The sequence below is a fragment of the Cavia porcellus genome, unplaced genomic scaffold (genome assembly GCF_034190915.1).
Source record: "Cavia porcellus strain 051 isolate PalLab524CR breed Dunkin Hartley unplaced genomic scaffold, mCavPor4.1 scaffold_22, whole genome shotgun sequence".
In the NCBI taxonomy this organism is placed as follows: Eukaryota; Metazoa; Chordata; class Mammalia; order Rodentia; family Caviidae; genus Cavia; species Cavia porcellus.
The window spans coordinates 49,361,462-49,388,378 of NW_026947505.1; the positions used below are offsets into that span (position 1 = coordinate 49,361,462).

The window sequence follows — 26,917 nt, forward strand, 5'->3', positions numbered from 1 at the left end:
ACAAAGGAATTTAGAAATATTCTTAAACACCTCAAAGAATGAAGAACCATACACTTGAATACTATCATTTGAACATTAAAGTCATTGCTTAAATAACACCACCTTACTCAGTATTTGAAGAGACTTTAAAATAACAGGTGAAAATATCAGTATAGATTCAGTTTAATCATTAACTAATTAAATAGAAAGACAATCTTTTAACTTGCAGTACTGAATAGCCAGCCAAGATAAGTGACAAGCAGGAAATGAGTATGGGAATATGATACTCACATTAAAAATAATTAAGATACAACTGGGGTGTAACTCAGTGGCGGAGTACCTGCCTAGCATGGTTGGAGTCCTGAGTTCAAGACCCAGTACAAAGTAACAACAATCACTGAAGTAGACAAGCTGAAAGCACTTTTCGGACTATTTGTATCTAACAGCCTTTCTGTCTAGAGGCATGTCTGAGAGGTGCATTTCTAAACATAAACCTTTTCATGTTACCTAAACCTTCAAAACTTACCAAATAAAACAAACTGCTTAGTACAACTGAAAAGAATCCTGCAAAACTGTTCGCATCAATCTCACCAGCCTTTTGGGAATGATTTTGTTATAGCTTAGATATGGTTTGAGTATCTCTTCAAAGCTCATGTGCTAGGAGTATGGTCCCCAGTATGGCAATGTGAAAGGCGGTAGAACTTTTAAGAGGTAGCGCCCAGGGAAGGGCAGTTAGGTCACTCAGGGAATTGCCCTTCGATTAACGTAGCTCTCAGGAGATCCAGGTAAGTTGCCTTAAAAGGGAATAGTTATAAAAAACAGCAATTTTAGAAGACTAAGCTAGGTGTGGCAGCATATACATATAATCTTGTTCTTCGAGTAGTAAAGAAGGAGAATCATAAATTTGAGTCCACTGTTGACACTTTAGCAATTTAGGAAGATCTTGCCTCGAAATTTTAAAATTTTTCATTTTAAACATGTAAATGGACACAGATACAGCTCAGTGCGAAGGGCCTGGATTCAATCCCAGTACACACACACACACACACACACACACACACACAGACGAGATTGGCCTCTCGTTGCTCTCCTATTTCCTTTCCTGCTTTATGCTCTCTCCTTATTGTGTTTCTGTCATGACACCATCTGCCATCTTGTACCACAGACAAGGTGGCCTTCACGACGCCAAACAGATGGGGCTGCCTCATCTTGGACTTTCAGTCTTTAATACTGTTACCTAAGTTAGCCTCTTTTCTTTATAAAGTTCATGGATTTAGGTATCTTGTTATAGCAACACAAATATACTAAATTATTTTCATTCCCTAAAGGAGTTGAAATGCACAGAGTTAACAGTGAGTGATTAATGGAGTTTAATGCTTGGCCAATTAGGCAGATATAACTTAGAAACTAAAAATGTGTAGAAAGCTGATGAGATTAACTTCAGACATTCTAAAATTGATGTATCAATGCAGAAGTTCCATTTCTAGGTCAGTGGCAGACTCCCACCTCTTGCCTTATTTATCAGAACATGGGACATGAGCGGCACTCCGGAAAGCTCAATATATTTTCTTTGACTTCCAGACTTGGTTTTTCTCCTGTCTTGCTGGCCATTCACTCCCTCTCGCTCTCTTGCACTCTCTCTCTGTCTCTCTTCTCCCATTTTCTGAAAGCTAACACTTGCATATAATAAATTAGGCAATTACACGGCTTTATCTTGAGAATATATCCAAAATCTGGCCAACTTTATTACTACCAAATCAACTGATTTGGATTAAGAAGCCAAATCAATGTCATCCCTTGCCTGATTATTGTATCAGTATCTTAAAAGTTTTCCAAGCCTCGGAAATAAAATGGGGCTGGATATGTAGCTCAGTTTGAAGGCCTTGAAGCTTCACTTTCAAATAAATCCAGCTGATAAAATAAGGAAGAGGCTGGACTTCCGGGAGAACATGGCGGATACACAGCAGCAGCTGCGGAGGCTCTCTGAGATACCCTGCTTAGAGTCCAGGAGTGGGGCGGTGTGGGGAGTCCTAAGCAGGGAGATACACCCTGCCAACCCAGGAACAACTAAGCTGAGAGAAACCAACTGGAAATGCAGTCCCGGTGCTATAACAGGAACAGATAAAATCTCAGCGTGGAAGCCGGAACCCGCGCCATTGGAAGCCGTGATTTTAATTTCCTGCTGCCGCTGCTGCGTCCAAATCAGCACGGCAGGGAGAGAGACACACGAAAGCTGAGAGCGGGAATCGGTGAATGGAGTTGAGAGCGGGACTAGCAGGAGCCCTGCATCGACCTGCGGTGAGTGAATGGAACAGGGACCCTTCCATAGAATAGGAGGCTCCAGCAAAGGACATTCTGGGACTGGGCAGACTAGCTGTAACAGGACTCTGCAGTGACTTTAGTCACATATTCTCCTCTCAAGCGGGAGTGGTGCGGAGTGCTTGGCCTGGTGACGCCGCTGCCTAAGACCCAGTTCGCTAACCCAAACCAGGTCCCTGTGCCTGGCGGTGCACCCTTCTATGGGCTGACCTGGAGGGGCGGGCCCAGCAGAGGCTGCCCAGGTCTGTGTCTCCCTAGTACACTGCAGTGGGTAGGAACACCTAGCCAGCGGATTCAAACGAACTGTGGCCGACAAAGAGAAAAACTGGGCCTCCTATGTGCGCTTGTGTGGACGGAGCAAAAAGTATGGGAAGAGGGAGCAACAAGAAAGGGTCCTCAGTCCCCAATCCTGAGAACTCTGATCCAGGAAAGGTAAATGCAAAGGAGAATGAGGACAGAAAACATGCAATATCAGACACGGCACCTATAGACATAAAGCAATATCTCTGGAGTCTCATAGACGAGTTCAAAAGTGAAGTATTTAACGAAATAAAGCAAGATACAAGTACAATAGTTAAAGACATGCTAAGCACACCCAAGAAAAAACAGATAGTGGAATGGAAGAACAGAAAAAAAAGGGGGAGAATTGTTTGATGGAGAAAATAGAGAAAACATAGAATACGTGAAGCAGGTTCAAAGAGATTACCAGAAAACTAAAAACTCTATCAAAAGCTGGCATAACAGCTTGAAAGAAACTAAGGATAGATTATCTGAACTGGAGAGCAGATTTGTAATGTGGGAGCATGAAATGAAAAACTTCTTAAAAATAACAAAAAAACAAACAGCAGCTACTTTTCAATGTTTCCTCAAAATTCAGTTTCCCAATAAAGGCTATGCTTATCAGCCATTTAACAGCTCAATGTGGCCATCCCACCCCCAGAACTGTCAGTCCCCCTTTTCTAACACTCATTAGTTTTTAATTTATTACATAACGCACCTCTTTACTACTTACAAACCTTTAATAATGTTAACAATTTAATTAATGTTAACAATATAAATTTCATGAAGGCAGACTATAAACTGGGTGCTTTATCAACAAGAGATTTCTCACTGTTCTAAAAGTTAGAAGCCTGAGATCACAGAGCCAGATCACAGACCAGAACTGCTTGGTTCCAGTGAGTGCCCCCTTTCAGGCTGCAAATGGCTGAGTTCTCACTGTGTCCTGATATGGTACAAAATGATGGGAGCAAGCTCTCTGCCTCTTCCTAAAAGAGCACCAGTTCCACTATGAGGGCTCCACTCTCATGACGCCTCCCAAAGACCCTATCTCCAACTACCATCACAATGGAAATTAGCTTCGGAATATGAATTTGTAGGGAATAAAAACATTCAATTCATAACAGGGTATGCAGACATTTGATCAAATATTATGTCAGATATTTCTCCAAAGACGTTTTCCTGGGTAAGATTAATATTTAGCAGACTTTGAGTAAAGAAGATTATCTGCAATGTCAGTAAAACTCGTTCAGAAGGCTGCTGAAGAATGACCTCCCTTCCAATAAAAAGGGAAGGCTCAACTGCACTCTCCCCTGGGCCTCCAGCATGCCAGCCTACCTACAGACTGTTTATTACAGAGTTCCCCTCTCCTTTCCTCCCTTCTCCTCTCTTTCTTCTCCTTCCTCTTCTCTCCTCCTTTCTTTCATCTTCCTCCTTTGCCTCTCTGCTCCTTTTGCTCCTCCTCCTCTGTCTCCCTTCTCTCTCCCTCCATATATATAATGTATCCTGTGGCTCCATTCCTCTGAAGAACCCTGATTAATTCCAATACTACTACATACTGGATTAGCTACCTCTTCAACCCTCACAGTAATATTTTCAAATACTATTCCTTCTAATCCACATATACACAAAAATGAAGTTTACAGAGGTTCAGTCCCTTTAAAAAAAGATGTAGAGACAGAGGAAAAAGCAAGGCAAGGCAGATATGGTGGCCATGACAGTGACTGTAGTGGATTTGCTAATGGACCCATTGCTAGTGAGACACAGACAGGATTTCAACCAGGAATATCTAATTGCAAAAGTACGAAAAAAATATTACCTCATTCTGTGTGCAAACACAGAAACTACATCTCAAAGTGACTTAAATTCACAATACTGCTGGCACTATCCTTAAAGGCTGAAAAATAGCCTAAAAGTCATTTTAGTCATTCTCTGTTTATGATGGCATTTTTCATAATTATCTTGATGACCACAATTTTGAATAAGAAAAAGATAGTCTCTCTGACAATACAGTGTAGAAACAAATTTTATTTCATTCAAATGTTCCCAGGAAAATATTTTTTTTTAAAAATCATTGTATTTACAGGCAAATTCTCCTTGAAGTTTTCAAACCACTACACTATTTCAAATCACCTTTTTCAAATCATTACACTATTTTAACTTTCTCTTACCAAAAAAAAAAAAAAAAAAAAAAAAAAAAGGCGAAGAAGCAGAAGAAGAAAACAGTTGCTTAACAGAAATGCAGAAATTATATTCAGGAATGTATTACCTGTCAAAGTCAGAGTTCAGACGCTCAAAATTTTTAACTACTCTAAGGACCTGAAGATCCTGACTGATGAAGCTAGGCGGCAGCAATCCATGAATGTTCAGCTGCTGTCTTTCTTCCAGGGTAAAAGCCAAGTCCTATGGAGAAAAAAAATAATTTTAAAGGCAATAGATGAAGAAATTATACACAAGTAAAGCCCAACAGGGATGCTGAATTATAAATCAGAAAACCTGGCATCACTCTAGGCATTGCCATGCAGCTGCAAATAAAGCCCTGAAGGTCTCTAATCCCAGTTTTTTTATCTACAAAAAATAGAATATTAGTGTTTTCAGAGCTACGTCACTCATATATTGGTTAGGATGAGAATGAATATGAGGAAATTACTTGAAGACACGTAAATGAAAGAAGATATAACCATCGTTAATGCCAGTAAATATAAAACTGAATAGTAGTTACCACAAGAAATTTTAAAACTGTGAGTATCTGTAGGGTAGCTACACATGCTACGCTTCCACCTCTAAGATAGGTCAGGACATGCCTTACGTGATTCTGAGGTACTTTTTTAAACCTCTTTCTCTTTCTTTCTCTTTCTCTCTTCCTCCTTCCCTCCCTCTCTCATTTCCTTCCATTCTTATGCACCCCTCACTACACAAAGTGTCCCCCATATCTGAATGCACCACATCCTTTTCTTGTCCTATGACACTATGACCAAAAATGTCTCTTCAAATTTTATCTCAAATATGTTCTTCCGTAACAAGTTGTACATCCATTATCGCCCTGTTATTATGCCTGTGTTACATTATCTGTTCATGTGACCACTGATTTTACAACATAATAACAAACTCTGGAGCTCAAAAACAAGTAAATAAAACAAATAATGAGTTGATACAAAAACCAGAAGCGACCTAAGAGATCTGCTTCTTTCCAAGAAAGAAAAGCAAGGAATCCTCTGTAGTCACCAATGAGAGATACAAAGATCCAGTATGGTAAGGAGTTTCTCTAGAGAGAAATCCCACTAGAGATACTGAACCCCAAGAGGTTTCTCTGACCAGCCTGTACTGCTACTCCTTCGGTCCAGGATAAGGGCTGATGTGATGTAACAGTAACTACAAGCGTCTATGAATGTCTGTGTCTCCCAAAATTGACATGTAGAAATTCCTGCTCCCTCTCGGGAGATGAGTAGGTCCTGAATACTCTCTGCCTAATGGACAGAATTAATGTACTTATAAAAGAAACCCCGAAGTATCTGCTTTATAACGATGCCATGGGGAAGATACAGAAGACAGATAGACGTCTATGATCAGGAAGCAAGAACACCACCAGACACCAAATCTCCAGCACCTTGATCTGAGGTTTCCCAGTTTTTATAGTGCTGTTTGAAATAAATTTCTTTCATTCAAAAGATGCTCACTGCATAGTATCCTGTTATCACAGTCTGAGAGGACTAAGCCAGGTTTGCACATTGTGAGGATTGCTCTTTTTAGACAACTTTAATAGGTACAATTTACTCATTGTATTAAGTGATTCTTCAACCATCTTCCTCTATCCCTGCAAGTTTTTTGCAATGGCAGAAGAGTGACTCTTGAATCTAGGGAAGTTTATTACTTAGTGGGAAAAAACAGTCAATTTGGTTAATCTCTGAGGGAAATGACAGATCCTGACTGGTGAGGAATGAACATATTCAATACCAGGATGTTTATGAAAGAATTCAATGAACAGCCATCTCAATGTAATATTTTACATTGCAAAGTCCATTAATTTATGTCTCTGGTGGAAAAGTTTATGTTTAAATAGCCTCTTGGATTGGAGGGGGACTACTGAGACACAAATACATTTATCCAGTGAATGACCTCCTCATAAGACTGAGTTGCTTGCAAAAGCTAGGCAGAACCAAGAGCTCTAGAATCTCTAGTGCAAGAAGCTATGCACAATCTTGAATATTCATAAGGTCTTCTTCACAAGCTACCAGCATAGCTAGCACATAGCTGCAAGATGTTTATCCATTAGCAGCTATTCTCCTGGCTGCAAATGCCCCCAATGTTACATGCTCAGCTTTAATCTATACACGTGGAAAATAAAAAGATGATTCCTCACCACGAGAATATTCCAGTGTGTTTTACTGTCCCTGGTCCAGGCATCTCTTCTAGATGCCTAGAGACTATCAGACAAGTGTAGTCTATCAATCCTTTACACGAAGTTCCACTCAGCACCAGAAGGCGTGTAGTATTGCCTTTACTGTCTGTGTTCTGCCCTCACACCAGAATGCAAACTACATGAGATCAAGGAATTTTATCTATGTTCATTAGTTTCTCCCTGGTGCTTAGAACAGTGCCTAATATAGTACTCAATAATTTAATGCACACACAGAATAGTTTTAAATCTTCAACTTTAGAAACACTGAGCTTTTTTTAAAAACAAAAAACTACAAAACTGCTGGTTAGGAAAATTGACTAACATATTTACTCTAATAAAATCACTTCTAAATTTTAAAACAACCAGAAAGGAATACGTCTGTGAAAAGTTTATTACGAAATGGAAGCCATACTTGTTCAATATGTAACTGGGAAGATTATTTAAAATAAAATGTGATGAAATAAAATGTATTTCATGTAATGAAACGAAACTGTGCATAATAATATATTTGAAAAAGAAAGAAATCTAGGCTTCTCTAACTAGAAAATGAAAAATGAGGAGAGAAAATGGTAGGGCATTATATACAGGAACCAAGTCCCTACAAGCAGTGTGATCCTTATGAACTATATATGAAGGGTCCAACAGATGCAGGGAGCCGGGAAAGGAGAAAAAAGGAATGCAAAAGAATTAAGACCATACATCTACAAATTCCCTATGAAGACTGATCACTGTGTATGACAAATATGTACTAATTTTTAAAAAAGTATGTCATATACATGCATACATTCCTCATGATGTAATTATTATATACTACAACATGTAACAATAAAAATATAAAACAGAAAAAGTCTCAAAAATAAATATACAGAATGAAGCAATAACTGAATGACACACCTTGACAGTATGTCTTTAAAAGTAACAACTCTGAGGAAAAAAATCTTGTTGTTAGACATACTAACATACAATCTTTCATTCACTCCACAATCAACAATCATGTATTGGTGTTGTTAGTCTTCTTTACATAAATTTTCCGATGTCTGGCACAAACCTAATTTCTAAATCTAACAGATAGTCTACATTGTATGCCATGTAAGTGATTATATAATCCAGAAATCTTATGATATTGCTTGATGTTTAGTAACTACAAACTCCCATACTCTGTTGGACAAACACACTAACGTGCCAATTCACCCCTTTAAAACAACTGGAACAACTCACCCAAGTTAAAGTCATAGATTAGTACCATATATTCATACAGTAGTTCATATATTAGCACCATTTATGAGTTTAAAAAAATAAGTAAATTTAAATCCTATAGTCCTTGAAATTTTTTAAATAATATGAGTAATGTCCTTTAAATTAGTTTTTAGTTTTCATATTGACAGAGGCATATTCAGAGAGATATGTTTGCGAAAATTTGTAGACAGGTCACTTATATCTAAAACTCAATAATTAGTGCTCACTTTGGCAGCACATACACTAAAACTCAAGAGTTAAATGTTTCAAAGAATTTTTCAACCTATGTTTCAAAATTTTTTTTTTCTTTAGGGTTTCCAATAGGGCCACCTAACACCTATCTATCAAAGGATAATACATTCATAGGTAAGTGCAAGTTCCCTTTTTTTTTTTTTTTTTTTTTTTTTTTTTTTGTAGCGGGGATCAAACTCACGACTGCGGGCTTTCAAGGCAGGCACTTACGCTGCTGAGCTAAATCCCCAGCCCTACGTGCAAGTTCTTACATGCATTTGATTTCTACTGAATCTTTTGCCTGCTTGTAAAGAGTACACGTCTACGCATACATTACGTTTCTAAACCACTTTTAATTCTAATCCTCTAAAAGCACCCTCATCTACTACGATCAGCTCCAGTTTTGTTTCTTTGTCTGCCTCTTTCCCTACTCTGTAAGCCGTGTGAACTGGTTCCGTAGACAGCAGAACAGTATGCTAGTTCTCTGCTAGCAGCAACAAACAGGACAACTATTCCTGAGTCTAATAATTAATCTATGTGTATCTTCCTGAAACATCTAAGACTATCAAGAAGAAATGAAAACAAATTCCTGGCCTAAGGATTTTATATTAGAAGTTTGTGTGCAGACACAACTCAGAAAGAAATTTTGTCCAGAGTAACTTACCAGAAAACCAAACCAAGTAAGTGTATTGTGTGTTCTGCACTAACATCTTTACTGTTTCCAATGCATTTCAGTAGTTTGGCTTCATTTTTCCTCAATAATGAGTACAACTATATCTAGTTGAATCATAAAACAAAAACTATACAGAAACATTTAAGATGGGCAATGTTTACATGTGGGGTAGTTCGCTTGGAACTTACTGACATAAATATCTAAGGCTACAGTCATAAAAAGGCAACAATGTGTATTTTGTTCAACTGGTGTAACTCTAATGTCCTGAACAGTGGTGGTGAAACTATGGTATGCATGGTATTGTTTTTTAACTATGAAACTATAGTATGCATGGTATTGTTTTTTAAGAATAAAAATAAATTTCAAAACATACTAATGTAAGAGTAACAATAATTAATACATTGTATATTGTAATGAATAACAATAATTACTATGTTGTGTGTTATCATAGTAATTACACAGAGCACAAGATACAGACATGAAATATTGTACAAAAAATATTAACACCAACCTTTCTTTTCAGTGAACTGAGAGAATCTACCTGTGTAACTGTCTTAACTATCCTGCACACGTATTTTTTTCATTTTCCCTTTTTTCCTTCTCCTTTCCACCATCACAGTTTCTTTTTTCTTTTAAACAGTTCCTTCCCAATTCACAGTATCTACTGTACATTTGGATCTTATTTGCCCATTCAGTTTCTTGTAGTAGTGAGACAATGATGTTCACACATGTGGGTCTCATTTATTTCACTCATAAAAGCATGATCTCAAGTTGCATCTATTTATCTATCAGTCTCCAGTTATCCTTCTTTGTGGTTAAGTAGTACTCTACTATATAAAAACACCACACCCTTTTTATCCATTCCTCACATTTGGGTTGTTTCCAAGATCTGGCTATTACAATTGTGCTACTATAAACATGACTGTACACATATCTCTGTGCTATGATGTTTTTAATTTTTCTGGGAAGATAACCAGAAAGGGAATAGCTACGTCGAATGGGACCTCTATTGCTGTTTTATAACGAGTCTCCAGATGGGTTTCCATAGTGGTTGTACCATTCTACACTTCCACTAATAGTGAACAAAGGGTTCCTTTTTCCCCATAGGACCACAAGTGTTTGTTATTGGTTGACTTCTTGATGGTAGCAATTCTTTCTAGAGTGAGATGGAATCTCACTGTTGTTTTAATTTGCATCTCTCAGATGACCAATGATGATGAACATTTTTTCATGCATTTATTTGCCATCGGTATTTCTTCATCTGAGAACTGTATATTCAGATGCTCATTTCTGGATTGGGTCTTTGAATTTTGGGGACCTAATTTTTTTCAATTCTTTATATGTTCCAGAGACAAGTCCTTTGTCTGAGGAACAACTCGATATAATTTTTTTCCCACGCTGTGGGCTGTCTTTTCACTCTGCTGGTGATTTCTTTTGTAAAAGTCTTTTAATAAGAAGAGATGCCATTTGTCAATTCTTTGTAGTCTTTCCCATGAGGTCTGGGTTTTGTTGATAAAGTCTCTGACTACACCTGTGTCTTCAAGATTTCTATCTATTTTCTCTTCCAGTAAATTTAGTGTTTCTGTTTTAATATTAAGATCTTTGATCCATTCTGACTTTAGTTTAGTATATGGTGATAAACATGGGTCTAGTTTTAGTCTTTGGCATGTGAAAAGCCAGTACTGTCAGCACCATTAAAGAGATCATCTTCCTTCCAGTAAACATATTTGGCTCTTTTTCAGTATGCTTTTCTTTTAAGACAAAAGATGTTTAGTTTTTTCTAAACTAAAACCTCAGTGTTCAGGTCTAATGTTCAGGTTTAAGTGCTGGCGATAAATAACTGGGTTTTGGGTTGCAGTTTGGTGCTGGATGTCTAAAAGTTTCATCATCACTGAAAAACACCTGATATTCCACAGGCGGTAAACAATTAAACAATTAGTTAAATTGTTTAACTAATTAATTATCTGATATACAAATTAACTGAATTAACAAATTAATTATTTTATATAACTATACACTTGGTAGTATACTGTATGGGTAAACTTACTGATTTAGCAAGATCTTGTCTCAAAATTTAAAAACAAAAGAGCTGGGTATGTAGCTCTATGAGAAGGGTCTGTGTTCAATGCTTGGTATCGCCAAAAATATTTAAAACAAAAAAGAAGATTCAATTCAGCAGATAATTTTCTCCTTACTTAAAGGAATAGAATTAAAACTAAAAGTTTAACAAACTGCTAACATATTTCACATTTCAATTTTTGTATCTTTTTGTCTACTTTGATCATCTTCATATTTTATTTTTACAAGCTATGATTTCCACTGATACGACTTTGCAAATAATACGGCACAGCTGTCCTAAAAGGTGCCAAAGTATTTCTTTTAGTCAAAAAGATTTCAAAATTTTTAGCAGAAATTATTTACATGTAAGGGGTACAGACCTCTATTTATTATTTATTATTCAACAACAAAAATGCAGTATCAATTTCAAATTTAAATGTCATAATATTTTCAATTGATTGCCATAGTTTATGGGTATATTTGGTATCTATAGGAAGAAAAGTTATACTAATTTGTCCTAGGCATATTTTACTGAAGAGTTCCTTCCCCAAAGGGTTATAGAATGCCAAAAATTGTTTTTGGAATTTTTTTTTCAAATTCTAATTGACAATACACATAATTTTAAAATTTTTCCTGGTGGTATGCAACTCATACATTCAAAAAATCATGCAAGAGGTATCTATACTTTCAAGGTAAATTTTAGTTCAAAAAATAACAACATGGTTATTTGAAAGAATCTAACTGTGCAACCAAATTCATTAATTAAGTCTCTTTTAATAATCAGCAAATCAATTAGTTAAAGTCAATAATATAAAGCCAGGCAGGGTGAAACATGTCTGTAATCTCAGCACTCAAGAGGCTGAGACCAGCCTGGACTACATAGTTAGATCCTACTTTAAAAAAAAAAGAAAAAAGAAACCCAATAATATATTAGTCACATTTCTTTAAGAAATACTGCTTGGTTTTATGAAATAGTAATTAATTTATATTTAAACCTGATATAAAGTAATTTTAAGTTGGTAATGATTATCTAATACATTTTTTGCTAGAATTTAGCCTTTGATATTCTAAAATTTACAGTAAAATATCATAACTTTATAACACCTCAAAATTATTTTCTACATATACTATGGAATTTGTATCTATTTGCTATGGGGTTTGTAACTATTTGTGATATATAGAAATTATAACTATTGTAGTCTAAGTGATACGGAGGGAGGGGAGAATACAAAGAGAAAGCAGGGGAAGCAGAGAGGCATTAGATCGCTCCTAAGACAGCAACTGGTTTTAAAATACTGAATGAGAGATTTCATTAAATAATTTAAGTGTCGCTCACTTAAAAGCCAGATTGTTGATCTTTACTGATTCACTGTAAAGCTGAGAAGTTGTTAACATTATTGTCAATGCTACATCTTCCCCAGTACATCTCTTGAAATAATTAGTAACGTTCCAAAATATTTTCAGCAAGAATTGGTGCTCTTGCTCCCAAAGAATCATGAAAGAAAATTCACAAAAGCACCAAACCAATACAAGAGAGCAGCCTGGGAACTGTCTCAGCAAACACAATTACCAATGACACAAAAGATGGAAGAACTAAATCTAAGATCTTAGACTGAACTGTGTATGATTGATACTGGCTCCTCATTCCTGCTTAGCCGCTGTTTCACCCTGATGAAACACCCCATTCTCACTGCTAGAGACGAGCATTATGTTAGTCACAACCGAATGCCAGCATCTCCTAGGATAAGCACATCACAGAGGAGGGGCTCGACAAATTTTAACTGAACAAATGAATGTGCAAATGTATTAATCTGAAACATTTTTTCAGTTCTGGGTCATTCGTTTCTATGTGGTTAGTTCTGTTTTGAATAACCAACCACACAATTCAAATTTCAAACTAACCTTATTGATTAACGCAGTGGTATACAGTACACACGATTTGAAATTCTCATGTAGTAAACTTTTCACATATACATTATAAAGTCATTGAGTTAAACTAATTTACTACTAACAGATTTATAAATCGATTTTAAGCCAGACAGAGATCAACTTCAGGTTGTACATGGCATATATACACGTATAAACCAAGAGAAGTACCAGAGCGTACTGGGATTTTTCAGAGTACTTTCATCTTGATCGGTTTCTTGATCTTGGGTATAGTGGCACTTTGGGGCAGACAGTTCTTTACTGCAGGCAGCTAGCCAAGCCATTTTTATTATATTACAGGTTATAATAATCCCTACACCTGACATTCACATGCGTACTTCACAGGTAAACATGAATGACTGCAACTTAGACCACAGAGTGTATTATTTGGATTTAGGTCTAAGTTTGAGTCACAGGTAGGCATTCTGTAACCTTGTGATTTTTAAGAATATACTTAAGAATTTGGAGTTAAATGGAAACTGTTCTCAAATTCTGTTTTATTAAATAAAAGTAATCAAACATCTACTGAACATATACAAGTGTGTCATTGGTTGTTGAGAGAATAGACTGGGCATTCTTCATATCCTATGTAAATTATGATGTGCTATATAAATGCTTCCATTTCTAATAAGTTTTAAACTGCAGGTGTTAAATAAATATTGATATTTATTCTTCACACTTTGGTACTGTCAGAAAGCAAGCGCCTGAATTTAAGAATCAGTGTTTTTTGTTGTTTCTGCTGTAGTTTTGTTGTTGCTGTTGTTTCTCAGCACGCCCTTGTGCCAGTGAGCTAAATCCCCAGCCCTTAAGAATCAATTTTAAGAGACCCAAGAAAGAATTTTTGTTAAGAAACAATTGAGCTGGGTGTGGTGGGGCACTCTGTAATCTTTCTGTTGGAGAAAGTGAAACACGGATTGCCACAAATTCAAGGCCAGCCTGAACTACATGGCTCAAAAAAAAAGAAAGAAAGAAAAAGAACTTCGTATCAGAGACTTCTAAAGTTCATGGACCTTCGTCATAGTCATAGACCTACCACAGTCAGTAAGGAAGGAGTCCTTGACATTAGACATTGTTTTCACTAACACTATTAAATTTTAGGATTCCACAGACCTCACTGAATTATCAAAGGGATCTTTGTTGCACAGAATTACACTTCAGACTTAAAATACAGCATACAGTATACCTCAGACATGACAGTCCCAGAAACACACAAGATGGCTTACTTGTCTCAGAGCCATAGTGGAGATTTTTCAAAAATGTTTTCCCAATACCTTTTAGTTACTTCACCTTTTTAGTTCTGTGAAGCTCATTGTATTGCTCAGAATTCTCCAGAGAAACAGAAACAATATACAAATAAAGAGACTTGCTGTAAGAAAAACGTTCCAATGGCTGATATGATCACGGAGGCTGAAAAGTTCTAAGACCTGCTGCTGGCCAAGTGGAGATCCAAGGGAGCCAGTGATGGAGTCCAGCCCAAAAGCCAGTAGCCTCAAAACCCAGGGAAACCTCAGAGTGCAATTCCAGCTCAAAGGCAGGAGAGACAGGATGTGCCCAACTCAGTGGCAGGCAGGAAGGGCAGCCCTTTGTCAGTCTTTTTGCTCTCTTCAGACCTGTTGGCTAACTGGATAAGGACACCCACAGGACGGAGGGCCATCTGTTGTATTCAGCTCAGATGTTAACTCCATCCAGAAATAGCATCACAAACACTCCCAGAATGGCCCAGGCAAGTTGACACATGAGAAAATTATTAGACAAATAATTTTTAAGAAGTATGTTTTTTTAGTGAATGTCTGTAGGCACCGAATCCATAAAAGAGAGGTATATCAGGTATGGCCCAGTCTCATGAAATGTAAAATCTAGAACTAAATGGGCTATTTTAGAAACAATTACACCAATAACTATAAAATAATGAGAAAAGAGAGGAAAAAAAATAGCAGTTTAACTGAATTACAATGGAAGAGCTCATTGAATAGCGATGTTAAAATGAGCTCTGAAAGATAATTCGGCCAGCAGAAGCTCACCGGGTGAAAAGCTGAGGCTGGCTCTACAGGAAAGGGCACGGACATAATCCTGATGTAGAAATGCCTGAGCTCTTGGAAAAAGAATAGGAGAGTAAACTGTTTCAACCATGGAAAGAATGACCCTAGCACACATCCTCTACATTCTTTTATCTTTTACTTTACTGACTCTATAAGGCTATGTAAAAAAATTTTAGAATCAGTTATAACTAGGACTCCAAAGATAAGGCATAATCTTTTTAAATGAATGAAAAGTACTAGGCAAAAAATAAATGCCCTAATGATCAAATTGAAGTTTTAGAACTGAAAATACATTAACTGAAAAGTAGGGAAAAGACCTAAAAATGCTGGGCTCTTTTGAAGGCTCAAAACTGAAGCCAGGGCTTCTACACTAAACTACAACCCTAGCCCCTTTCATTTTTTATCTTGAGACATGATCTTTCTAGACTTTCTCAGGCTAGATTCAAACTTGTAATCCTTCTGCCTTTACCCCAGAGTGCTGAGATTACAGCGTACATTGTCGTATCTGGCTGATATTGGTGATTTTGATATTATTGCAGTTCCATCTGTGCCATCAGAATACTAAAAGGAGAAGAGAAAGGTAAAGTAATTTGAAGAACAAAAGCTAAAAACTCACCAAATTTGTCAAAAGGAAAACTTAATCAAGTTCATCAAACCCCAAGAATGTAAATGCAAGAAACTCCAAACTCCAAAACATTATATTCAAAATGCTGAAATGAAAAACAAAGAAACATCTTTAAAATGTCCAGAGAAAAAGTATGATCTGAACAACTCCAGATTTCCCACCAGAAACTACAGAGACCAGGATGAAGAAAAATAATAATTTTAAAGTACTAAAGAAAGAACTGAGGCCAGGCCTGGTGGCGCACGTCTGTAATGCCAGCACTCAGAAGGCTGAGGCAAGGGAACTGTTGCAAGTTCAAGACCAGCCTGGGCTACAAAGTGAGCTCAAGGCCAGCCTGAACTGCACAGCAAGACCCTGTCTCAAAAATGTAAAGAAAAAAACTGTCAACTGATAATTCTATAGCCACTGAAAGCATTCCTTGAAAATGATGTAAAACAAAGACATTCTCAAAGGAAGGAAAACTAAGACAAAGGGTCTGAAGATAAAGGAAATCGTTTATATAGAAAGGGAATGATTTCGGAAGACAATTAGAAGATCAAATAAGAGACCAGAAATAGATTCTTTTTCCTCTTAAATTGTTAAAATATGTACAAAAGTTATTCAATCAAAATTTTAATTTAATACATGAATGTAGATGCAAATGGACATAACAGAAAACAGAGGAAAGTCGTGAGGCCTGTAGGATGGTAAGTGTTATGACTTGAGTCTAGATGTCACCCCCAAAACCTCATTTGCTCACAGGAGGAACTTTTGGAAGGTGGCTAGATACAGGGTGTGTGATAGTGGATTAGTTTGCATAATGCTTGGATTAAGGATGGGTGTGGATACTGGAAATCCCACTGGCTGTGGATAACAATAGGCTGGATGGAATAGAAAAGGGAAAAGGGTACTGCTCTTCCTGCTGCTGCTGTCTCACTGTCCTCTCCTGCCACGCCATGAAGTATTGCTTCTCAGGGATGCCGCTCTTCCATGCTACCCCATCTTGCAGCAGCCAGCCAACCATGGACTGAAACCTTTATAAACTGGATAAATAAACCTTTCTTCCCTTAATTTGTGGGTGTTGGGTATTTTATCCCACTAACAAAAAAAGTAACTTAGGCAATTAATTTGTGGGTGTTGGGTATTTTATCCCACTAACAAAAAAAGTAACTTAGGCAATAAGATTTGTATACTGCAACTGGGTGTTTAAAGGTTAATTTTAAGAAAACTACAAAAATTATGTATATCCCAAAGACCCATTCCAAAAACGGGCATCTAAGATGAATATATAGTTCTCAAATGAAAAATACTAATGGCAAATAAATACATGAAAAAATGTTCATCATCATTGGTCATCAGAGAAACGCAAATTAAAAACACACTGAGATTCCATCTCACTCCTGAAAGAAATGGCCAGGATAAAGAAAACTGCCAACAACAAATGCTGGAGAGGCTGTGAGGAAAAAGGAACTCTCCTGCACTGTTGGTGTGAGTGCAGACTGGTGCACCCACTGAGGTCAGTCTGGAGACTCCTCAAAAAGCTGGGATTGGCGGTCCCATTTGACCCAGCTATTCCACTTCTAGGCACATTCCCAGAAGAACTGAAAACATCATACCACAGTGATATATGTGCACCCATGTTTATAGCAGCACAACTTGTAATAGCCAGATCTTGGAAACAAGGTTGTCTGTCCATCAACTGAGAAATGCATTAAAAAGATGTGGTATTTTATACAATATACTACTCAGCCATAAAAAATGATCACATTGAGATATTTATAAGTAAATAGTTACAACTTGAGACCATACTCGTAAGTGAAATAAATCAAACTTACATGTGTAAATACCATGTAGTCTCCCTAGTGTATGAAACAGTAATAGTACATAAGATACAAAAAACTCTGTAAACACAGTGAAAGGATAAGAAGCTGCTTAAAGGGGAAAAAATAATATCTCAGGGAAAATGAGGAAGAAGAAAAAACAAGAGGAAAGAAAAAATATCTAAAATTATATAAACACTTAGGATAGCTAAGATGATTGTGCTACAAATTCTGTAAGTACTTGGACAAAACGGTTAACATTCATAGGATTGGAACAATTGTGCATATTATTGTATGGTGATCTAAAGAACTCCTGAAGATCATTATATAAAATAACAACCCCAGATATGCTCCTGCCACTTTGTTTTGAAGGCCTTATATTGTCAGTGTTTTGAGTGCTTTAGTATTGTTGTCTATTTTGTGTTTTTCTAGAAATTTGTTTTGTTTTGTTTTGTTTTGTTTTTCCCTCTAACACAGAACGGATAAGTATACCTGTAGAGATTCATACATGTGTAGAACTTCTAAACAGTTTATGAGAATCAGTTATATAATGCAGGATGAAATGAACAGCTACTTTGAAGAAAAAGACACACTAAGGCACCCAGTGCTGATTCCATAGCGTCATGCTGTGAAATCCAGCAATACTATTATTTTTTGTTCAGAGTGATTTTAGTCTGTTTTGTATTGTTTAATTTCAACATACATGAAGGTATGGACAGCTATTTTGAAGAGAACGAGAGACATTATGGCAGCCATTGTTGACTTCCCTACTATTTGGTTTTAAAGACCTAAAATGTCTTCATCACCCTGTTATGATCAGTTTAATACTATTTTTTGTATGAATACATTGTGTGTGAAGATGTGGACAACTATTTAGAAGAAAACAAGAGACAATATGATACACAGTGAAGATCTCCTGTTGTCTTGCTCTGAAATCTATGTCTCTTACATTGTTTTCTTCTGATCTGTTTTGTTATATTTAATTTTACCCTATTTAAAATTTTAAAAAATCATGTATATCATAAATGCCAAAGCAAATACTAAAAGAAAGAGAGTACTCAAAAAGATATTATCAAAGACTCAATAGATAAATTAACTGTGATAACAAGAACATTCAAGCAATGCAAAATTAGGTTAAAAAAGGAGAAACTAGAAAAAGAGGGAATAAAATTTACTTAATAAAATTATAGACAGACATCCAAATACATCAATAATTACATTAAATGTAAATGGTCTACATTTAATTAAAAGGCAGTATCAGAAACTGGCAATGGCTACAAGCAAACTAATTACATCATCACTGTTTCTCACCTGCTTCTCATCTGTTTCTATCATGGTTCACAAAAGTCAATTTAATCCCCATCTGCATGTTGGTATTATGGTGCTTCCTGTGGTCTCTGCCCCTTCCTCCCCGTAATGAGCACTGAACCCATGGCCTTCTCAGTGAGTTATACCTCCAATTTTTTATTTTGACAGAGGATCTCACTAAGTTGCTAAACTGCCAAGGTAGGACCCACACTTGACATCTTCCCGCCTTGGTCTTCCAGAGTGCTGGGATTATAGACATGAGCCACTAGGCCCAGCCTCCAGCTTCACGTTGTGATTTGATTTCAATGTACCCTTTAAAGCTTATTAAATAAAACTTTTTTCTATTTTCTTTACTTATCAGTGGAATTCTGTGATGATTTGGCAAAATATAAATTTCCTCAGAAATCCAAGGATAGATTCTGATAAAGCTTTTTTAACCTGTTGATATGTCCTGCACTGAAGGACATATGTTAAGATCTTCTATTATTAGTGTATCTTTTATTTCTTCTTGCATGTGCTAAGCTGTTTTAACTTTAAACTGAATTTTTAAGTTTAAATTACACTTTTAAATAAATTTCTTAAATTGATTTTAAATTGTTAATTGCCAAAAAAGTTGTATGTATTTCTATATATAACATATTGTTTTTAAATATGCATACATTGTGGAATGGCTATCTTGAGCTAATTATGCATTATCCCGTTTATGGGGCAAGAGTCTATAGATGAAAAGACAGAATAAGGGCCTCCTTAATTCTAGCTAACTCTAAATAAGAATTAAAAACAAATTTTACTGGAGGTATTCACCAGGAAAATGAGTCAAAGACAGGGGGAGGAAAAAACAAATAAATGGCACCAAATGGCCTCGGGACTTGCATCAAGAGACCAAAGAGCTGACAGGCAGAACACAGAAAAAAGCCAAGTACACAACCAATAAGCTCCTCCACCTCCAGTGAAATATAAAAATGGGGGAAAAGGAGGGTGGGCTCTGAGAGTATGTACCCACATCTACAACATACATGTGTGTGTGTGTGTGTGCATGTGTGTGTGTGTGTGTGTGTGTGTGCGTGTGTGTGTGTATTCACTCTAGAGTCACTCTATGATTCACTCCAGGGTTATTACACAGTACAATAGGTATCCACAGGCCCCTGTACTAACTGTAAGGTAACCATAAATAAGATACTCCCGTGATACTCCCAAAGATAAGGGCTTACAAGGTAGGCCAAGTACAAACAGACAGACAAAAGAAGATCTACACAGACAACCCAAAAACTGACATTAGCAGAGATGGCCAGAGATGCCAACCCAGTGATGGCAAGATCTGGGTAGAGCGTACACAGTCACCTCTCCTCCATGAAAGCAGCTGAGAAAGACCGGACCCACCGGCCCTCCATCCCTCTGGAGCCCCTGCCCTCCTTCACTTCTATCAGAACAGCAGCTCTCTTCTCCTTTCTCCTCCTTCCTTCCCCTCTTTACAATAAAGTATCTTCCTTTCTTTAAATTTTGTCCCTCTGATTTTTTATTGAGGCTGATTTATGATCCTGGTGGGCTGCATGGAAAACAGAGCAACAGTGCCTGTCCCCTAAATGCCATACTATACATTTTTTTGTGTGATAGAAACACTTAAAATCTACTATTGAGTTTTTTTATGAGAAAGTGGCTGCTATAATTCATAGCTTTTATAACTTTATTCAGGATTGTACATGTCAGCATTTCAACAAGTTACTTGTCTCATTTAATTTTTTTATATTTACTATGCATTATCTGATGTCAGGATCATAATCCAGATTTTTTGTTGTTTCCTTTTTGCCATGTCTTTACTTTGAGTCTTTCTAAAACACCCTGCTTGGATATGTTTATTCTGTACAGCAGTTTGTGCTCTGTGAAACTGATAATGTTTTTATTAATAGGTGGGTTGTTTTCCTTCATATTGATCTCATCAATATGCTTAAGAACAATTTCATCATATTATCACTATCATCTGTAAAAATAGAATATAAACAGGATTTTAAATCTGTAAAAACCTGAAAAGTCAGAACAGAATGCTCACTGACCAAGTTTCAATTTCATTTTGGCTTTAAGCCCAAAGCATTGAATTTGGATTTTTGTTGACTAACCAGATCCACCAACATCAGTAGCAACAACATGCTCATAATTTCAAAATTCTTTAAGCAATACCTCCATTTTGATGTGCAGATGGAAAAATAAAGCAGGTTGGGTCATTACTGCCAAGGCAAAATACAGACCCATATATAACATTAAGGACACAGAAAAGATTACTCTATAATAATTTTCCCACAAATGTTAAAGTACCATCTGAAGAAGTCATGGAGGAAAAAGCTTTTTAAAATATGGATTATAATTCATTAGCAAATATTGGCCAAAGTTTTTTAAAATCAAACAGAAAGTAGTAGAATGTACCAATCAAAGCACAGGAAAGTAGTGTATGATGAAGTTTTGCTTTAATTACATAAATATATTAGCTTTTCAAGGCTGCCATCATGAAGTATCACAAACAGGGTGGCTTAAGCAGAAGAAATCGATTTCTCAGAGTTTTGGCGTCTGGAAGCCCAAGAAACAGGTATTGACAGGGATGGTTTTACGCTGCAGCTTCTTTTTTGCTTATCTATAGAGGGCTTCCCACCTAAAGACAGTCATCCTCTCCCGTCTGCACATGGCCTCTTCTCTGCGCACATGATGAGACACCCTGAAGACCTCGTTTTAACTTAACAACCTACTTAAAAACCTAATCTCCAAAAAAGGTTACATTTTGAATTACTTCAACATGTGAATTTTGAAGCAGTGTAATTCAGCTCACATGAATATTTTTATACATACAGATATATGTATGTACTATGTCACCATCAAAAAGTATGAAAATACTTTAGGAGGCTTAAATATATAATTTAAATATATTTTAATGTATTTCTACACTTATGGGGCCTGGTCCTACTATTGTACAGGAGTATTAGGACTCCTCCAATTTCTACATCTGCAAAAATATTCATATGTAATCATAATTTTTGATAAGAACATATAAATTTTTTTTTTGCTAATGTTCTTAATCAATGCTTGATTATTGAAAAAAAGGGCCCTACTGATTCTAGGTCTAACATTTATGTATTAGTATACAACCTCTCATAATACAGTTCCATGTTTTTAGAAAACATTCATCAGTACATTGTTTCCACACTACGAGATTTAACTACAAAAGTTTAAAAATATACTGTCAGTTGGGTGCAATGGCTCACACCTAATCCCAAAATTCAGGGATACTGAGGCAAGAGGATCTCAGGGGTAAGTCCTGCCTGGGCAGTGTAGCCTCCAGTATCTGAAATCAGTTTAGTTGATTCTAATATACATATATATTGTTATCTGCAAGGTTTCAGGAAAAAATATTTATGTTAAAAATTTTCTGAATATACTTAAGACAATAATCCTTTTTTTAAAAGTATACCATGTTTTTAAAGCCAAATATTCAGAAATTTCCACTTCTAACAGTACTGTATGTGTCTGTGTGTGCATGTGTATGTGTATGCGTGTGTGTGTGGTTCTTCTGAAAGCAAGGACCTTTGCTTTATTTTTCTATTTTGAAACAGGGACTCACCAGGTCCCTAAACTGCCTAGATTGGGCACACACTTGGGATCCTCCTGTCTCAAACTCCCAGAGCTGGAGTTACAAGTGTGTTCTACCATGCTGGGCTCTACAACTATTTTAACAAGTATTTTTACAGAACTACTTTATACTAACAAATCGATTGAGCCTAGTTAAGAAGTACAACAAAACTGTCATAACTGATAACTGGAAAATTTTGGACTTGTCCACCTATCTTCTAGGTACAAAGGTTTAGGATGTTCATTCTCTTACATCGTACTTCACACCAGTCAGGGGTGTTTAGCAGGAAATTAGGGCACCAAAATGAAAAATCTCAAATCTGTTCCTCTTCAGTATTTCAGTAATCCATATCCCCTGTCTCAAGAGTTCTCAAACCCACCTTTGTATTTATTACAGCACATATTACACTTTGTTTTCGTGATAGCTGATACTATAACTGCGTTTCAGCTACACCAAGGTATGAAGTCACTGATACACCAATAGTATGAAGACATTGATACGGGTGTTAGGATGTGGCAAAGCTGGCCATGGAAAATGAGCCTATCAGCTGCTACAAGATTCCACAGCAAGTCAAAACCCTGTATGTGGAATCCCTCATGAGTTCCCACAAGATGTGGAAGGCGTAAAACACGACCAATCGCAAAGCTGCCAGCCTGCATGAGTTTCCAGGATAGCCTGTTCTGTGCTTCTCAGAAGCACGGGGACTTTTACTTCTGCTTTTGCCCTTTATTTTTTAATTTGTTCAGCCCACATTCGCTTTGTAGAGCTGGTTTCTTCCATGCCCACTTACCGCACTTTTCAAATAAACTTTTGACACTGTTTTTGGCTACTCTTACCCAATTCTTTGTTCCAGGCAAGAAGGACCTGAATACTTTTTGACTGGCAAACCATTTCTAAAGAAATTATCCTACAATAATAGAGCTGAACATCTCCATTACGATGGCTTTCACATCACTGGAATTCCATACTAAACAATGAATCAATTTCTCACACTGCTAAGGCAATTCCAGAGATGTGGCAGGTGAAAATATCTGAATTATTCACTCTGGTATTGTTTACATTGAAGGAAAATAGGTTTACAATACTTGTCCTTCATAGTCATGAAATGTTTCCTTCTTTTCCCTTGCAACCCCACCAACAAAGCCTTGACATTCCAAGAAGCAAATAGTAGCAATCTCCAGAAGCTCTTTTTTTTTTTTTTTTTTTTTTAGATTTAAAAGTTAAGTGTTGGGTACAGTGGCTCATGCCTATAATTCTAGCACTCAGGAGGCTGAGGCAGGAAGATAGTTCCAAGTCCAGACTAGCCTCGGCTACAAAGTGAGCTCAAGGTCAGCCTGAACTGCAAGGGGAGACCCTGTCTCAAAAAGACAAAAAGAAGGGGCTGGGGATTTAGCTCAGCGGCATAAGCACCTGCCTTGCAAGCAGGCAGTCCTGAGTTCAATCCCTGGTACCGATAAAAACGAAAAAGACAAAAAGAAGTTAACAATGCTAGCCAAGTGCTGAGGCTCCCAACTGTAATCCCAACAATTAGGAAACTGAGACAATAGGACTGCTATGAGTTCAAGGCCAACCCGGACTACATAGCAAGACTGTTAAAAGTTAATAATGCTGATCAAAACTAGCTTCAATAAAACATCATCACTAATGGTAACTGAATGAAATAAAATACTGAAGAAAACGATACCTTTTGTAGACTTAGTTATAGGTCATGCTTTTATATTCAACATGATAGGAAATAATAACATACCATAAATAGCTGGGTAATGGATATTATGGGAAAATGCAAATTTAAGAAGACATTGTTTTCATACTTATTTGTAGAACAGATCATCATAGAAGGGCGGGGGGGGGGGGCGAGGGGACTGCAAAACTATTGCTGCATTTACCCGAAGGTCAAGTGTGGTTAAAGTAGCCTTTCAGCTACCAGGTGACAGGCTGGGCTGTTAGGATAACGTGAAGACACTGCTAGGGCTACTCTCCTTGGAGCCAAGTATCACAAGTCAAAAATATACTCCTGGACTACTAATAAAGGCCTATAGGTCTTTCATGTATGATAGATCAGTAAGATCCAATTGTTATGGTCTCAACTGTACATAAAAAGATCATATTATTTCCATAAGGCACCACACTGTCTTAGAAATGAATAAAGCTCATTATACTGATCATCCCAAAGTTGGCGAGTTGGATTTTGAATCCAATTTGATATCACACAAAGTTCATTTATTAATTACAAATGTGCAGCTATCCACTTTGGATGGAAGATCTTTATGATTCTATTATTCTGAAGTAGGTATTGTCACAGGTAAACAGGAATAAAAAAGATTTTAATATCATAAATTATTGGCACAAAGATAGTAAAGGTGTAATTACTGTTGGTCAGGATTCCCTATACCATCTCCACTTTACAGACAATCTTGAAGAAAATCAAACAGGTTATACTATTTATGTGGTCTTATTAAATGACAACCTGTAATTTGATCATTAACTGCAGCAGGCAAGTAACACATGAAAGGCATAAAACGCTTTGTCACATCAAATTGTTTGTACTACCGAAAATAAATTGGGGCCTACGGAAAATAGGCCCCAATCTGCAGAATAATAAAAATGAAGAAAAAGAATCCAACTGGCAAATTGATTGTGAATGGAAACAGTAAGTAGGAACTATTTAAATGTTTACTTTTAAGCCATTAAACAATCATAGATTTGTAAAGCTTGTGAGAAAGAACTCACAATAGCTACAGTTCAATGGCAAATCTTCCAGCTATCAACAAATCATGGGGGGGTGCTATTCTTAATTTTTTTTAAAAAAAGGATGTTCTTCAGAAACAATCAAAATAACCCAACAGACTTCGGTGCTAGCTCTGCTAGCTCGTAGCATTTTCAACACACTGAACAGAGTATGACAAAAGTATCCATATACAAACACAAAAGAAATGACCCAGAGATAACTGATTGTAAGATAACAATCAGTATGACTATTTAGTACTTACAGAAAATGATCAATTCTGAGGCATTTACATTAGTAGCAAAGAAAAAGGAAAAGTTACCAAAATTTCAAAAGAAAATCTCTAAACAGGACTTATACTGAATTTCCTTTCAATAAACGCAGGACAGGACATTGAAAAGAAAAAAGACCAAACTTTTAAAAAGAAAGAAATTTTTAAAAGAAAAAAAAAAGCTTCACCCACAGCACCATGTCTAGAAAGGGCTTTTGGAGCGAGCTGTGTCATGCAAAGTGTCCAAGGCAGAAGCCACCCACCGCGCATTCCCAGACTCTTCACTGTGTCACTCTAGAAACCAAGAGGCCTTGGAATCCCCAGTTGGTTAACGCGATCCGAGGCACTCAGAACCATTTCAGGCCAAGCCACACCAGCAGAGCCACCGCGGTCCACGGCGGTCTCCAATTACGGCCCCACCGAGTGGAACCAGCGAATGGGTGGCACCTGGAGGCTGAGCCGGCCGCCCACCCCCCGCAGTCACAAACCACAAACAGCCTCCAGTGGGGCACCTGGGACTCCCTCTCTCGGCGGGGACCCTGATCTGGGGGGAACAGCGGCTCAAAAGCGTTCTCAACACATCCCATTCTGCCTTCCACTCCCCAAGTGGATGCTAAGTGCCCGGCCCGCGCGCGCGCACACACACACACACGCACACACACCCGAGCGCCCCGCCCCTCCCCCCGCACCCCCCCCAGCGCCCGCTCCGCGCGCCCACCCAGCCTGCGCCCCCTTCCGCCGAGGCCCGCCCGCCGCCCACCTTGTTGAGGTGCGGGTCCCGCGTCAGCAGGTAGCCGCGCCGGTCCGTGTGGCGGCGGCGCTGGCCTCGGGGCTCCATGGCGGCGGGCGCGGGGCGCGGGGGGCGGGGGGCGGCGGCGGGGCGCGGCGGCCGAGGCGGTCCGAGCTACTGCGCCGAGCGCGGCGAAGGCGGCGGCGGCTGTGGCGCCGGGAGAGAGCGGCAGCTGGGGGCGGGCGAGGGTGGCGAGAGGGGGTGGAGGACGCGGCGGGAGGAGCCCGCGCCGAGCCGTGCCCCCGGACGGCAGCCTGCGCGGAGAGCTGAGTCACGGCGGGCGGCCGGCGGGCGAGCGAGCGTGCGAGGAGGAGGAAGAGCCGGCGCCCGCCGCGCCGCTGCCGGCTGAGGGGCGGGGCGGGCGGGGATGCAGGGGCCGCGGGCTGGGGCCCTCCCCGAGTCCCGCCGCTGCTCTCCGCGGGTCACAGTCGCCCGCCTGGCCCGTGTCCCCCGTGGGACCTCATGGGATAGCTGAGTCCGGATGGGACATCACCGACGTGGCAGTGTCTGTGTGGGACATCCGACATGCTTTCCGCGGACTGCCGTGCCGCACCTGACACCCCCAAGTGGGAGTCAGGCTGGGTCTCCCGGAGGCCCGGGGAAGGTGGGAAACGGGAAGGGACAGTCCAAGGGAAGGCTGCCTGGACCCT

At 38.3% G+C, this 26,917-nt stretch overlaps 1 protein-coding gene across 2 annotated transcripts in view; it reads right to left on the reverse strand.

Annotated features, from left to right (window-relative positions):
- Me1 (malic enzyme 1) overlaps positions 1–26,567 on the reverse strand; it is a 160,347-nt gene extending 133,780 nt beyond the window's left edge. Inside the window, exons 1-2 of one of the 2 annotated variants that reach the window (XM_063233150.1) lie at positions 26,238–26,567; positions 4,844–4,977 (exon numbers count right to left, since the gene is read on the reverse strand). In XM_063233150.1, coding sequence (XP_063089220.1) covers positions 4,844–4,977; positions 26,238–26,315 — 212 coding nt within the window. In that variant the 5' untranslated portion in view covers positions 26,316–26,567. Of the gene's footprint in view, positions 1–4,843; positions 4,978–25,740; positions 25,882–26,237 lie in introns of those variants that run through there. The other variant, XM_063233151.1, reaches the window with a different exon arrangement.
- Positions 26,568–26,917: the final 350 nt, after the last annotated feature.